At 38.1% G+C, this 15,315-nt stretch overlaps 1 protein-coding gene across 2 annotated transcripts in view; it reads right to left on the reverse strand.

The window, feature by feature from the left end:
* The window catches only part of MEIS1 (Meis homeobox 1), a 132,192-nt gene that overhangs the window by 19,667 nt on the left and 97,210 nt on the right, over positions 1-15,315 (reverse strand). For both annotated transcript variants that reach the window (XM_008512630.2, XM_008512629.2), the window contains exon 9: positions 3,826-3,902. In XM_008512630.2, the coding sequence (XP_008510852.1) occupies positions 3,826-3,902 (77 nt within the window). The remainder of the gene's footprint in view (positions 1-3,825; positions 3,903-15,315) is intronic.

The raw sequence follows: 15,315 nt of genomic DNA on the forward strand, positions 1-15,315 counted from the left end.
AAGTTTCTGCTTAAACGACTAAAACATTGAACATATTAGTAATGTTTTCACTGCTGATATAACAGAAGTATTTGTCACAACTACAACAACGATGAAAACACAAAGATGAAAGCCCCAAATGTTATTATTTATCAACTTTGGATCAAATCATAATTGGGAGTGTGGGGGAAAAGGAAGAAGAATACACACATTTATAGCACATATTATATTTCAAAAATCATCATGCTGTAAATCTAAGTCCACCACAGCATGCTAGATTGAAATATTGAGGCAATTAGTTACGGAAGCTGATTTTTAAAATAACATGCAGTTACCTTAAATACTTAATTTAGGTAAAAATATTTTTGTATTTTTTGTGTAACTATTTACATAATTGCCTCAATTCTCAAAAAAATTATTGGCATAGACTTGTCCTACAGTGTCTCATCTAATAAATTTTGCATTTCACCCCAAGGCCCCATTCTTACAAGTAATGAGACCAACCATTTTAAGATTCCTCCCCTCTGTTTTCATTCTGACAAGTAGACCCAATGTAAGAGTTACAATGGTGATTTCTTTTACTCCAAATTTTCTCTTAATTAATCAAATCTGTCTTGCTGTTTTACATTTAGATTTTCCCTGCAGTCTCTTCTCCTTTCCAATCCCATGTGCTTTGGCCTTAGTTATCCAAGGCGGGTAGTATATTTCACTTACGTGAATTAAAGAAGTGTAAAATTAGTTCAGCAAGAGATTGAAAGAACTGTTACAATGCACCAAACTTCTCTCATCTCATTTTTCAGTCAAAACTTAAAGCTGCATCAGCCAGAGTTTCTATGACAAGCTAACAGCTAGACACGACTATGTATTTTTCACTTTCCCATTGTCTATTTCAATATACTATGCTGCTGCCAATAATTATGACTGATCTACACCCAACCTGCCCTTCAGCATTTTCTTAAATCTCTTCAACAGTGACTCATCGTTCGTACAAAATGTACATGTGTGTTAACAAGTTTTAAGAAATCCAACAAGAAAGAAACGTTTTTTAATGTTGTGGCTAAATGAAGTGAAAGGGAAATTCTAAATTACTAGTGAAGATTTAGTTTTTTAATTATTATTTCCAGAAGGAAGCACCTTGGGCTTAAGGCTCAATACAGGAAAAACGTTTACAAGCTCTCAAAAAAGCTTTGTGTAATTTTTTATTATGGCAAAGTAAAATGAAAACCACTGAGTGGTTATGCTGCTTTTTAGTCTTCACGTACGCCATAGTTTAAGATTCCCTGACATCTTTGGTTTCAATATGATACTGTCTGGGTTTCCCCGTTTTTGTATCATATTTCCTACTCAAAACCTAAAGAAAAAGAAATCTATTATCAGTTCCCTAAAAGGAGAAGGTTTGGACGAAAATTAATAGACCATTAAAAACTCAAATGAAACGTGGGAATGTCATTATTCATCAAACTTAAGAGAAACAATCTCTTTTACAACTTTTAGTTACTTGAGGGAAATTCTCCACCACAAAGAAAGCTGTTAGAGTTGAAACAGTTGCCAAGTGTAAAGCAATGAAGCCCAAGCAGAAGTCACTTCTAACTCCCTATAGGAGTAGAGAGAACTCACGCACACCACACTATTATTTATCAATTTTGGATCGAATCATAATTGGGAGTTCGGGGGGAAAGGAAGAAGAATACATACATTTATAGCACATATTACATTTCAAAAATCATCATGCTGTAAATCTAAGTCCACCACAGCATGTGCCAGTTGAGAACAGAATTGGGTTTAAATCCCACATAAGTGAGTAAAAGTGATTTTAAGTTATGGACCTGTGCAGAATTGGCGTGAAATTTAGAGTAAAGTCTGCAAATACTTTGAAAAATTATTATATGCTATGTATTAAAACTTTTTTAAAGGTCTTTTTGTTTCCCCTTCTAATTGCGAAACCAAGGAAGTCAAATTGTGATCGCTGTGCAGAGAATCTAGGAAAATGACAATTGCAGACGGCTTGGTGTCACAGGAATGCCTGCCTGCCCCAGCCTCCACAGCAAATATCCCGTAAGTCTGTGCACCTTTGGAAAGCAACTTCTATTGGAATCTGTTCTCTGGTGATGATGTTTATAGACGGAATTTGCTAGCAACCCTGGGGAGGAAGAGAGATGACAGGTGTGACAGATCACCTGTATGGCAGTGCCTTTGCCTTCCTTAATTAGAGCTCGCTCTGCCACTCCTTGGCCCTCAAATGGGAATATTTCCCAGGGAAGTACGACATTTGTACAACCTCCATTGTATTCAGATTGGCTCACCATCTGTTTAACTTTGAAAATATATATGAATTTAGGTGGACATGCAAAATTGATAGTCTATCCTATAATAGCACCCAGAATGATTTGAAAGAATAAGTTCAAATATGTACAATCAACAGTCTTGAAAATTAAGATACAGTAGCAGATAAAAATAAGCAAACAAAAAAACCTCGGCAGTGACACAACGCCTGGTAACATTTAGATATAGCACGTCTTCCCTTCCTACCCTACCCACTTGACTAGGAGGGCTGCAAAAATTGATCTCCCAGGGCTGTGGGAAGGTCATAGAAATTGATAACCCTTACAAGTAATGCTTATGTGAGTCTGTCTGTGTCTTGCAGATAGGGCACTTTGTAAATTAATCCTCCAAAGGCAAATATATTGTAAGTAGCTTGTTATCTCTAAAATACTAAATTGAAGAATACATGGGATTATATTGACAGAAATTACATTTTCTGTAATGGGCTTTAATATATCTGAAATCTCTCCCAAAGGCTCCCGGGCTCTCTAACAGAGAAGAGTCTGTTAATGCAGGTGCAATGGACATCAAGAACAAATTTATTCCCCAAAATGGATTAGGCCATGTAATCAGAGATGCTGTAATATTAATCTTTGACACTTAGTGAACAGAAAGAAATACTTCTGTCTGCAAACTAGCATTCCCAGTTCTCCTCTTTCTTCAACCAGGCTCTGGGCCCTTTCTGGATTTTACTTCAAAGAGGATAAAGTTTCCCCGTCATAAACACTAATCTAAAAATATTAGGACAATTAATTAGATACACTTAGTTTTAGAGGATATTGGATTTCGATACCCTTCAGATATGACACTAGCTCACGGTGATTATGTGAACCTGGCTTTCAGCACACTCACAAAGGGTAATAAATCATACTTTCTCAAAGCCTCGTTGCCACACCGCCGTACATTAAGTCAGAAGATTGTTGGCTGGTTCTTGGTACATAATCTCAGCTTCCCCCCAAATCAGGAATTTACACACTTATCTAGAAACAATATTGCACGCCCTGAGATACATCAAGTTTTGGATAGCTTCAAAGTAGAAACATAAATAATTTCTCCTTTTCCATAGATGAGAGACAAGAGGAAAAGGGGAGACTCCTTGAAGGCATAGCCTTAACAGAATCTAACTGAATTTATTCATGAATTTCAAACCTGACTGATATGTGATGGTGGATTTTCTTGTTTCCTAGAAAATAGGATGATGGCATTCTTTCTATCCTTTATCCCGAAGGGTAAAGAAAGCCAGAGAGAGAGATTTACAGAGCCATGGTGAATGTGAATTAAACACTTACTTAAACCCTACCTAAAATCTGTCCATCTATAAAGGAGAGGGGCAGCAATACAACAGTTCTCCTCCACACCAGCAAGTGCTCTCACCCATCAGTCCACAGCTCACTTTCACCTTTGCATCAACAAGTCACCAGGGAAAACAGGGACAACTGGGTGTGTCTTCTCAATGCAAAACATTAGCTGCAGGTTGCCAGAGGGGAAGCGGATGGTGTTTAAACACAAAGCCAAATTACTTACCAGTTGTTCACTTGAAGGATGGTGAGTCCCGTGTCTTGTGCCAACTGCTTTTTCTGTTCTTCAGAAGGGTACGGGTGCTGAAAGAGAACAAAAAAGCTGGGTGAATGCACATAGACTTTGGACAGATAATATCTTCCGTATCATATATCAGGTGCACTGCTAGGGGCTAGGGACTCAGTAATAAATACATATGCTCTGTAAAAAAAAAAAGATGTGTACGTCAGGCAATATTTAGGCTATTTTGTCAATAACTTAAGTGTCTAGTGAAGTCTATAATTAAAGGTAAAAATGCTGAGGTGTGTCACTCTTATTAATGGAATACTACATCATCTAATTAATGGCAGTAAAAGACAAGCCAATTACAAAGATTAGTGAAGTGTAGAAATAGCTACTTAGGATACTTGCAGAACCTTGATACTGAGTTCATCCTTTAACAGGTTTATTTGTTGCAAACACAAAAAGTTTAATATGATATTCACTGTACTTTACAGGATTAAAATAAGGACAAGCCTTGTTTGACCATACAAAAGTATACAAGCTTGATGTAATATTTTTACAGAACCATGGATTTCTGAAGTTGAACCATTTGGACCAGCAGTCTCAGCTATGGTTCTCACTAGTTCAGAACCTTGTTATGACATCGTCCCTCCAAAACACCATATTGCCAGACACAAACGTCAAAATTAAAGTAGGTGTATTTTTTTAAAAACCGCTATTCATTTTATCTCTTCTGCAAAGCACAAATAAAATTCAACCAAAGTTAGTTTCCATATCTGAATGTCAACACATGCTAGGATTCTGAACACAGGCCAATATAAGGTCAAAGAGCAGCATATTTTGCATGCTAAGGACAAGCCCAGCTATGTTCCTCATGAGTTAGAGTGGATAAAAAAGTATCACGGGATTAGATAATAAAATGAAATCCATACCTTCTTGTAAGAATGTTTAGAATTCTACTGAAATCAGTTTGGGCACAAATACCTTCTGCTCAGTAGTCAACTCTATCTAAATTTGAAATATACCTTTCTAAAGAGGGGGAGGCGCTGAGGACATGGTTTCCATCTGTGGAGACACTGGCTATGTTGAAACACTGTATCCCAATAAACTCCCCAAGATAAAAATTGTTCTGATAGTCAACCTTCTATTTTTCTATGAATGGGAAAGGGCACCCCTAACTCTCAAATTAACTATCTGTGCCATTGGAAACTAAATTCTGGTCTGTCGAATGTTAATTAACACAGCTTTTAATCTCATTAAAAATGTCTGAGTAAATGCTGAGAAGGCTTGTTAATGACCACTTCAGTTCTCTTATATATAAGTTTAAATATGTTCTATATGGATACACATGGGATTTGTTTGCAGCAAGCAGCGATGTAGCAATTTTTCCCTTAAGCATTGTCTTTGATTGTCACTTAATCAATAAATACACAATTAGAATAAGGTTTTGCTTTCATGGAATATAGTGCCTTTCTCTAAAGAGCTCCAAGTATATCACAGACAGGATGGTAATTAATCCCCATTATATCCCTTTGAGGGACATAAATGGAATCTATTGCCCCTCCTGTTTGAAAGGTGAGGAAACTGGCCAGGGGAAGGCATGGTCAGCAGCGACACGACGCTGTGATATTTCCTGCTTCCCTTCCAGTGTCTCAGCCTCACCATGACCCAAGGATGTGGCAAACGCCTTTCATAACTCTAATCATATCCCTTGCTCACAAACCTCCAGACTGCTTACTGCAGCCTGGAAGTCCCGCCACCACCCAGCCCTGCTCACCTCTTGGACTGCATGGCCTTCCTCATCCCCACCCCACCCCTCTGCCCAGCCACACAGTCCTCCTTTCTGTTCTTCCAACATGCCAGGCTTGTCCCTACCACTCAGGCTCCCGCTCCAATGGCACTTTCAGGTCTCAGCTCCAATGCTAAGCCTTTCCCACTCTCTACCAACCCGCCTTATCACTCTCCCATCAGTCTTTTTCTTTTTTCCCTAATAGCAAGCATCACTCTGTGAAACACCTGTTCTGATCGTTTGTTTCCTTGTTGTTGTGTCTCTTCCCACTCATTTAGCAACTCTGAACTCTGTGCCTTTCTCCTTCACCATCCTCAAAACCCAGACCAGCACATAACAGGAAAGAAATCAGTAACTATTTGTGAAACCAAGGAATGGCTATGGTTTGCCATGATCCACTGAAGCTCTCCACTCAGATGCAACATCAAAATGTATAATAAATTTTTTTCGAAGCTCACAGGAAATATAAACAACCCAATTTGAGATCCACAACAGTCCTTTCTCTTACTTCATTCCTAAAAGTGACGCTGATCCACTCTTTTCAAATAAAAGTATATAAACTTCTTAATAGGCTAAGATTATAGGTGAAATCACCTTATTCAACATAATGACAGTCATCAGAACCAAAATCTCATCATTGGCTACTGAGCTAGAAGCAATCCATTACCCTAAGGTTTAAAACATAACTCCTGCTGCAGAAAGGTTTGCCACACAATACAAACCAAATGAATCTTTTATCCTCTGAATAGAATACTGAATTTGAAGGTTTGATATATAGTAGTTTTATGTCTACACTAGCTGAAGAATTGTACATAGGTATAGGGACTCTATTAGATTACATAAATTATGTTGCCATTCCATGACTATGAGACTTTGAACAAGGGACAACTTTGCGAATACTCAATTTTGTCATCTGGAGTTCTAAGATCCATCAAAGTTAAAGGTTACCCAGGCTAGCCATTCTTCCAGAATATAAGCCTAATTTTGAAATATGCAAATTTTAGCATCTAGCTGTTGGCAGTATTTGCCATATATAGTTATAGACTGACATACACAAGTAGTTTCCAATCTACGTTTTCAGTAATTTTATTTGTTTACAGTTTTGCGGGTCCTATAGGAATATTTTTCAGTGATTTTCAGTAGAATTAATAAATATGTCAACAATCTCTCTTCATTACAGTTGGATGGTGAAAACTTTTGCCCTTTCTTAGTTGTCTTAACATTGTGACCAGAACTGGATAAAAATTAATATTTATGCCATTTACCTTTAGTTACTTTGAAAATTGAGAATTGTCACAGTCTTTTATTTGTGCTGTGTTTTCAAGAGTATTTTTGCATGCCTGTTTGTGAGCAAGTTTTACATCCATTCTTAGAAAGCAAATGGAATTCACATTTTATTTATGCAAGTGGTGTCAGGAAAATTCTCTTTGGATCATTAAAATTACCTGAATCATTATAGCTTCAAAGAGCAATGACGTGACCCTCAAAATTTCAGTGCAAATTTGGATTGTTCCTTCACATCATGCCGTTTCTGATTTCATAATTTAAATATCATAAAATGAGAAACTTCTCCCCTTTTTTTCCTCTGTCACTTTTCATGTGATCTGATTTTAAGTAATTGGAACAAACTGTGTCTAATTTCATGCAGCATAATTGCTAGGCAGCCTCAAGCAATAGAGACCCAGCACTCTGTCTCCATTAAACAATTTTCAGTTGTTCGGGATATATTTTTTTAATAGAATGAATGAGCCTGGATGAAATTAAATGTCAGAATAATCTGGTCATTGTTAAAGGGGGTAAAGGTATCAACAAAATTCCTAAACTGTCTATGGAAGGTCAACTGAATGTTTTCTTTTTCTTATAGTTCTTGGCCTTGGTGTCCAGAAAACTTTCAATTCCTTGAAAAAAATCGATAATTGCTAGAGTCACATGAAACCCATGACTTTAGGTAGTTAATCCTGAGTCAACCAAAAATTCACAAAGAAGTAGGTTTTTTAACTGAAATCCAATGTTTAAATATCTTAAATTCTATGCATCTTTACTAGATAAGCTTTTTGTGGATAGTATGAGTTATTCCTTTGTAGATGTAAAAAAAAATGACTTGACAAAAACCCAATACACCACAGGCAAGACCGCTTTAAAAACATTCAAACCCTGTTGCCTTCCACCCACAGGGCTAGAGAGGCCACAAGATGGGCAAAGGTAGCCTTCATTTTACAAAAGAGATGAAGAGAAGTCCCATTTTAGGAAGAAATGGGAAATTCATTCCAAACCATCGCAACGAAGGGCCTAGGTCACCCCTTGCCATTCTCCTGAACACCTTTGCTATGACTGCATCTAAAAGGCAAGGACACTAGTTTAAGAAAGATCAGTAGGTTCTTGTGAAGGAAAGACGGATTGCACTTGCCAGATAGACCAATCAACCTAATCACTTTGGGATATCAAAGCAAATTTGACCACAGTCCAATAGACAGTGACGGGAGACCTCGCCTTTGTTGTGTACATTAGCCTCATGCCATTATCTCTTAAAAGCTTAATTATTTGCAAACAATTGATCAAGATGGGAATTTGAGAAAGGATATGCAAGGGCCACTGGGAGAACTGCAACGCATTAAGAGAGCAAACAAAATTACCTTTAGATCTTACAATAAGAATTAACGATTGAGACGGGAGAGCTCGGCAGTGCAGTAGCTGCAAGGGTTCTTTCTTGAGTGTTTCCCATTTGATCTGCATTAACACCTCAGGAATGAGTGAAAGCCATAAAACAGTGATTATGTATGGGTAAAGCTGACCCTCCCTTCCAGCATTAAACCTGCACACATGTATTAGGCTAGCCTCGCCGGGAAGAGAAGAGATGCCGGACTCAAAGGGAAAATAAGTGGCTTGTGGGCAGTGGAACTCCAGCTAAAGGAAATAACTCACAAAATAATCACCCTTATTTCAATAATCAATGCCCTGCCTTCTCCTTTCCAGGATAAATCTCTTGCTGAAATATAAACCGTTTGCCACTCCTCTTGTGTTTCTGGATCTGCAGATCAACTTCTAATAATGGCCTAGTATGGCAGTGATTGCTTAATAACCCCATCAAAGAATAAAATGATCCCTCGAGTATGCGTCCTGTGTAATAGAAATAGGTAAAGAACGTCTGAAAAAACTCTAAAAATAGCTTACGTTAAAGTTAAGTCTGAACTGTCATTTTATGAGCCCCAAAGAATAGGAAGTGACAGAAAGAAAATGGCAACTTTCCAAAGAAAGTTATCTGCACAAATCCAATTTTATTTCTTGAGGTTCGGATGGGAGGGGGCTTCTGATGCTGGTTGTCTGGTATTTACAAGTTTACAATACATTGAAAGAAAACACTTATTTAAACAATCAAGCAGGCTCTTTGAGATGAGCATCAAGGGGAAAAGAAAAACTCGTCAGGGCACACAGATGGAAAATGTCCAGCCTTGTATCTTAACGATATCCTTGGCCAAATGTACTCCTTTCATCAAATTTTCCACCCCTGACTGCAAATGTGGATGCCAAGACAGTGATGAACTTTATCTTATCTACCCTGGTAACCAAGTTTCAATAACGTTCCCTCCCTCACTGGCTTGCCCACTCGAACAGCACATTGTAATGGCAGCAGAAAATTTGAAAATAATCCTGTACAGAGCTCGCTGGTGAGATAATGGAAGGCTACGCTGCCCCTTCTCAAGCCTCAGATTAGTAATTTCTTGTGACACAGGACTGCCTCTATACCGAAACTGCAAAACAGCTATAACAAAGCAATAGAGGTGGAAGCAATTTTCAAGCAAAATGTTACATGCTATACTTTAAAAGGTATGGGAATAGGTACCTGCGGAGCTGATCTAACAGGAGGAATTATGGCAACTGTCCAATATAACCCTTATCAAGGCAATGTTCTGTTGCTTGGCTGAATATGTTGGAAGAACAATTTCGGAACTTCTTTTATCCTTTTTCCTCCAGCCCTTTGCCTCCTCCACAGCTAAGTTTAATGCATTAATATAAGTTGACCTTGAGCTAAACTCTGGTATGTGATGGAGAGATACTCCCTTTAAAGAAAAAAAAAATCTACCATATGGCCTTTAACCATTAGATCTCTGTGTTCTTTTAAAACTTCTACTGAGTTTCTGTCACTGAGGGAATATTGTGGATCTACATTAAAATAACAAGCATATTACATATGTGACCTCTAAGAGGATAAGCAGACACTTGCTAACCAAATATGTTTGTATTTGTTTAACATAAATTTTTTTTTGCCTATAAAAACTTCTCCCACTTTAAATAAACTTGCAGCCATTTTTCCCTTATGCGTTGACTATGAATAGCTTACACTGTGACAATTACATTGATCTAGGATACTTTTTTCCTTTAAAAAAATCCATAATGCTTCCCTATTGTCTCCCAGCTTTATGAATTAGTTTTACTGTTTCAGTGAATGCTTTTTTGTCTTCTGACTGCACATTATCAAAGAGACACTTTGTGCCTCCTATTTGCATTACAAAAGCAATGCACCGTGCAGTCGAAGAACATAGCCTGAATGCATAGTAGCGGGGTCCTGCATCCTCACACAGGCTGGAATCAAAAGAAGAACGGGGGTGTCGGTCCTGGCTAAGAAGCCAAAAATGTTTGGAGCATTGTCAGTGAAGTCACAGGATTTCGACCTGCTTTCTTAATTCTCCACCAACGCTCCTGCTCTTGGATCGCCTAGCTGCTCAGACTAAACATGCCCCATTGATTGTTTGGCACTTCCTTTTTCTGAAGCCCAGTCAAGCCATTTCCCAGACAGTCCCTCCCATTTCTTGTACATCCAGCAGCAGTTAGGAGTAGTCGCTAGTGAAGGTGTGCCAGTAGGAAAGTCAGGTAGGAATCTCTAAACATGATCTTATCACATGAAAATGATTGAAGTGTGGGAGGAAAAGTTGAACACGGGGTAATAATTTCATAGCAATCTTTACTTTCTCATTGAGACTATCTTTGTAACACACAGCCATGGAAAACATTGTTTTATAGTCAATTATAAGAGGCCAATACTACAATGCCCTGCCTGTCCTGCCTATATGATCTTCCAATTTCTTGTAAATACCAATTAAATATAAAAGAAAAACACTAAATAAAAAGGACTAATACTTATATTAAGGGATTTCAAGGTCCTTTGTATTGGGAATTTGTTTTTAAGTTGCTTGCAATTCTTCAATAATAACAATGTTTTAGATCGATTCTTTATTAGCTATGTTATGTGTGTTATAGGAGTATTTTTCAGTATATGCATTAAAGCATAAAATTTAGACTCTAAATTAGCAATTACTTATATCCTGTTCCTAAAAGTATTAAAATTCATGAAGAGTGCTAAAATTATTTTGAACAGATATGATAATTAATGAATTCCCTGAATATTGATTCTCTTAGTAGAAGACCATGGCTATAAAAGGAAACACACAAAGGCCAATAAGAAAATAGGGTGGGAGGAGTGTGGGGGGAGGTGGGGAGGAATGGGGGAGAAAACTCATGCTTCACTTTTGTGTCCTCTTTGAATTGTTTTAAATAATACTGGCTCATTTGAACTCTGTTTGTCAGCAGGACAAACACACTGCGTGCATTATCTCATGTACTCTTGGTGGCCCCCAGGCATAGGGACTGTGCTGTGCTCCATTTCACAGATGAGGAAGCTGAGGCTTGGCTAGGTCAAAAAACACGCCCAACAGCTCACAGCTACTTAGTTCTGGGGCCAGGTCTGTCCTCTCCTGAGTTTCTCCACTCAGTTGCACTCTCACTGATGTTTCTTTCCCATGTCTCCATTCCCTTTTTTAAGCTACATTTTTAAACCAAAAATATATGATAACATGAACTATGTTGAACTATGAACTATGTCGTTAACTGTGGTGAGCAGTGACTGAATGTTTCACTGCAGTTTTAACAGCCTTGATCCAGGAAAGAGTTGCTGCTCTCCCTGCCCCCCCCCACCCCCGCCCTGCCCCACCTGCATCCCACCTGCATCCCCAATGCTTCTGCCCTGGAGGCAAAGATCAAGGGGCTGGGATGGAGCTGTGGGGCAAAAGGTAGTTCACCAGACTCTTACCCCACATTCTCCCTCCAGCATCCATCCAAAGGGACTTTATTAACAGGAGCTTAATAGTATTACTAGGAGTGGTAGAAGTAGCAATGGTAACATAAATTAAGAAGTGAGGATGTCCAGGCGTTATTCCAAATACTTCGCATATATTAACTCATTTTATCCTCACAAAATCTTACGAGGTAGGGACAACTATATACCCATTTTACAGATGAGAAGACTTGGGCACAGAAAGGACAAATAACTTTCTCAAGTTCACACAACAGGTAAGTAGTGGAGCTGGGATTTGAAACTTGGTAGTGACACAGAAGTTGTGAAAAATTCACTTCCAAACTATTTTGTTTTTTAAATGATGGGCGGAGCAATCCCACTCATTCTTGATGAGTTAATCATGAATATATATGATGATTACTACTCACTGCATGAATAAGCTATTATCTCAATGTGTGTGTGTCTTTTATTTCTACAACTCAGTTCTGTTAATAGAAGCAATAGTAGATTTTGCTACAAGATACAAAACTCAATAGAAACAAATATGTCCATCAGAGCTTGTTGCATTGCTTCTAAATACAAGAATGAGGATAGGTTATATACAAGAACACTCTAAGGGTCATAGAAACAAATGCCTGCTATCCCATCCAACTACACTACAATATGCCATACATTGTCTGCTTGAAAATAAATTGTTGGGTTTTTTTGCCAATTACTTTCATTTCTTATGTGATTCTTAATCAAATATGAGTTAAATTACATTTGGAACCATTTCATTTTAGTAGAATACTAATAAAAACACCCAAATGCTATTCCCATTCATAATGCTACTAGCCCAGTTCTGTGCCCAATAAATATTTGTTGTGTGAATGAATGAATGCTATTGAAGTTAGAGATACCCAAAAAGCCTTAACTAGCATTTTCTAGTAGATGACTTCAGATAAACATCAGAAAACTAGCAGCCCCATTTCAACAGTTATTCATCCTTCTCACTCAGTTCGACAAATTCCGAAATAGTAGAGATTTTATTTACTTTATTTAACTGACATTTATATAATGCTTACTCTCTGCCAGGCAATGTTCTCAGTTCTTTACAAGGATTCACTCATTTAACCTTTGTAACAAGCCTATGCGGTAAGCATTTTTGCCTTTATGTTACAGATGAGGAAACTGAGGCACAGAGTCTAAGTTACTTGGAAGTAGGATGGAGCTTGGATCTGACCCTAAGCAGTCTAGTTCTGCAGCCCACGCTCTTGATTACTGTGTTATTCTGTTTGTCTTTCTTTGCGTGTGTAATTCCTCCCAAAGTGTCTCCAAAATCCACTCCATGTTGTTGTTGGGTTCATCTGTTGCAAAAGTTCCCCTCCCACTCTCCAACTGCCAGGTAGGGAAATTCAAGTTCTCCATCTTATGGGGCCTATCACAGGGCTGAAGAAAAGACAAAGGAGACTGTTTTGACCTACCGACAGGCTGTTCCCCAAGACTTTCACTTTAGCAAATAAAACAAAACAATGGTACACCATACCGGACCACTTTTCTGAAAAGAAAGTTCATGACCGATTTATACAATAAATTCCAATAAAGCAAGGATCTTTTCCAAACTACGTACAGCTCATCTCTGCTATTTCAGAGAATGTGCCTCTTGAAAGGAGACCTACCCCCAACCGGAAGAACATTTTTCCACTTTAAAAATCAAAGTGAAAGGGTTTTGAAACCATTAAGAGAAAAGACAAGAAAGATGAAATACAATGATACCATTTTGAAATGAGTCTGTTGACAGTAATCATTACTGCCTTTACAGATGCCCTGTCCATCATTAAATATTCAGGGAAAATCCTTGTATAAAGAGTAAAGTATCCACAAGCTGGAAGCGAAAACAGTATATTTGGAGAGAAGCTATTCTGAGAGAGAAAAAGCTAGAGATAGGGAGAGAGAGACGGAGAATTCGTGCTGCTCCCAATATGACTAAAGACCCCTGGAACTGGTACTCATTCTCTAGTGCTAATTTTCCCACTTAAATTACAGTGATGGTGTAGCCTCATCTCATTAGAGATCATTGTCCCCAGTAGACAGTTGTGTTTATGGGGGACTCTGGCTGTTCCACACCTGCTGATCAGGTTGCTATGTGATCAAGGCTGCATACAAACAGGAGACTCGAGCTTGCTGGACTGCGACTGATGAGCCCGGGCTAATTCAGGGGTGATTATGTAGTTTACTGGACCACTAAACCTCTTTAAGCTTGTAATTACTGCCTATTTGAGTAAAGAACATTCAAAAGCAATTCACTGCATCATGCCTGCCACAGCTGGAAGCAGGCTGCCAGCAGTCTGTGGGGACATTAAAATCTACAGGGACGTGGATGGAAGCCCAGCTAGCAGACACTGTCAGCAGCACCCGCAGCCAAGTACGTGCACATTCCCGCTCACCTCTCCTGACCAAGCTTACCATTAAAGGTGCAATGGAAACTATAGAACAGCCATAAAGATGACAAATAATGGAATGTAATGGTGCAAACTACATTTTAATGATTTCCCCCCTTTGTAAAGCTAAAATTTAAAAAGTCTTTTCACCATGCCAGAGAGAGAGAGCCAGAGAGAGAGAGAGCGCATGTGCTTTAAATAATATACACTACTGAGATTTACTGTGTACTTGCTAAAAGTTCTATCCAAAAAAGTACCAACTGGAAAACAAAATGCCCAGCTTTTATGTGTTCTAAAAGAACTGGGACGTACAGTCGTTGGCGATCTCTTCCACCCACTTCACTGCTGTGTCTATAACCTTAGCTGGGAAAATATTGTTTAGCTAGTTGATTGACATGTTCTAAAATCACATGTGTAGATCTTTGCTGTTAATGAATTAAAATGCCGCTCAGACACCTGAGTGAAATTTACTTCCAAGAGTCAGAGAAGATTTCAAAAAAAAAATCTATCAGTATTTATCCATGTTCTCATTTTCTTTTGCTGTCACCTTCATGACTGCAGCTCTTTTGTATAACGAAAGTGTAAACCACGCTTTGCATTGCTCCGGGTATAATTATTACTTGTCTCTAAGTAACAAAAAAAGACTGGAACTTAATGAAGGGGGATTAAGTTAATTTCTTTTTTAGCTAACAGTTTCCTGTCTCTTAAAATGCAGACTTTGGTGAATGTAACGTTCAGGGAAGGAAAATTAAGCTTTTTGTTTCAACTAAAATCTCCACTTTGGAATATTGATATTAAAATATTAAGATGATGTTTATTCTTTAAAAGTATGTAAATCTGGTATTAAATAAAGCCACAGAAATCCTCTCTGACTACTCCATCCAAAGTCCACAGATCCAGGGGGTTTGTGTTATCTAGACATCATTCCTATTAATATTCATTAGGTGGGTCTGCTTGCATTTTTATAAGCTGTGAGAGAAGCAAAAGAAACAATCAGAATTCTTTAACACACAGGCATTATCAATTCAACATATGCCAAATAGCAGAGCACCCAGATCTGAAGTTAAGATTCAAATGCAATTTACCTCTACTAAGCTAATTTTCACAAAAACTCTCTTCCCTTTACCCATTGTAGTCTAAGCTATTTAATTATCTCTATTCTCTGTAACATATACTTCAATTTTTAATTTAAGAGATTATTCAGCACTATATTT

This window comes from Equus przewalskii, chromosome 14 (genome assembly GCF_037783145.1).
Source record: "Equus przewalskii isolate Varuska chromosome 14, EquPr2, whole genome shotgun sequence".
Lineage (NCBI taxonomy): Eukaryota > Metazoa > Chordata > Mammalia > Perissodactyla > Equidae > Equus > Equus przewalskii.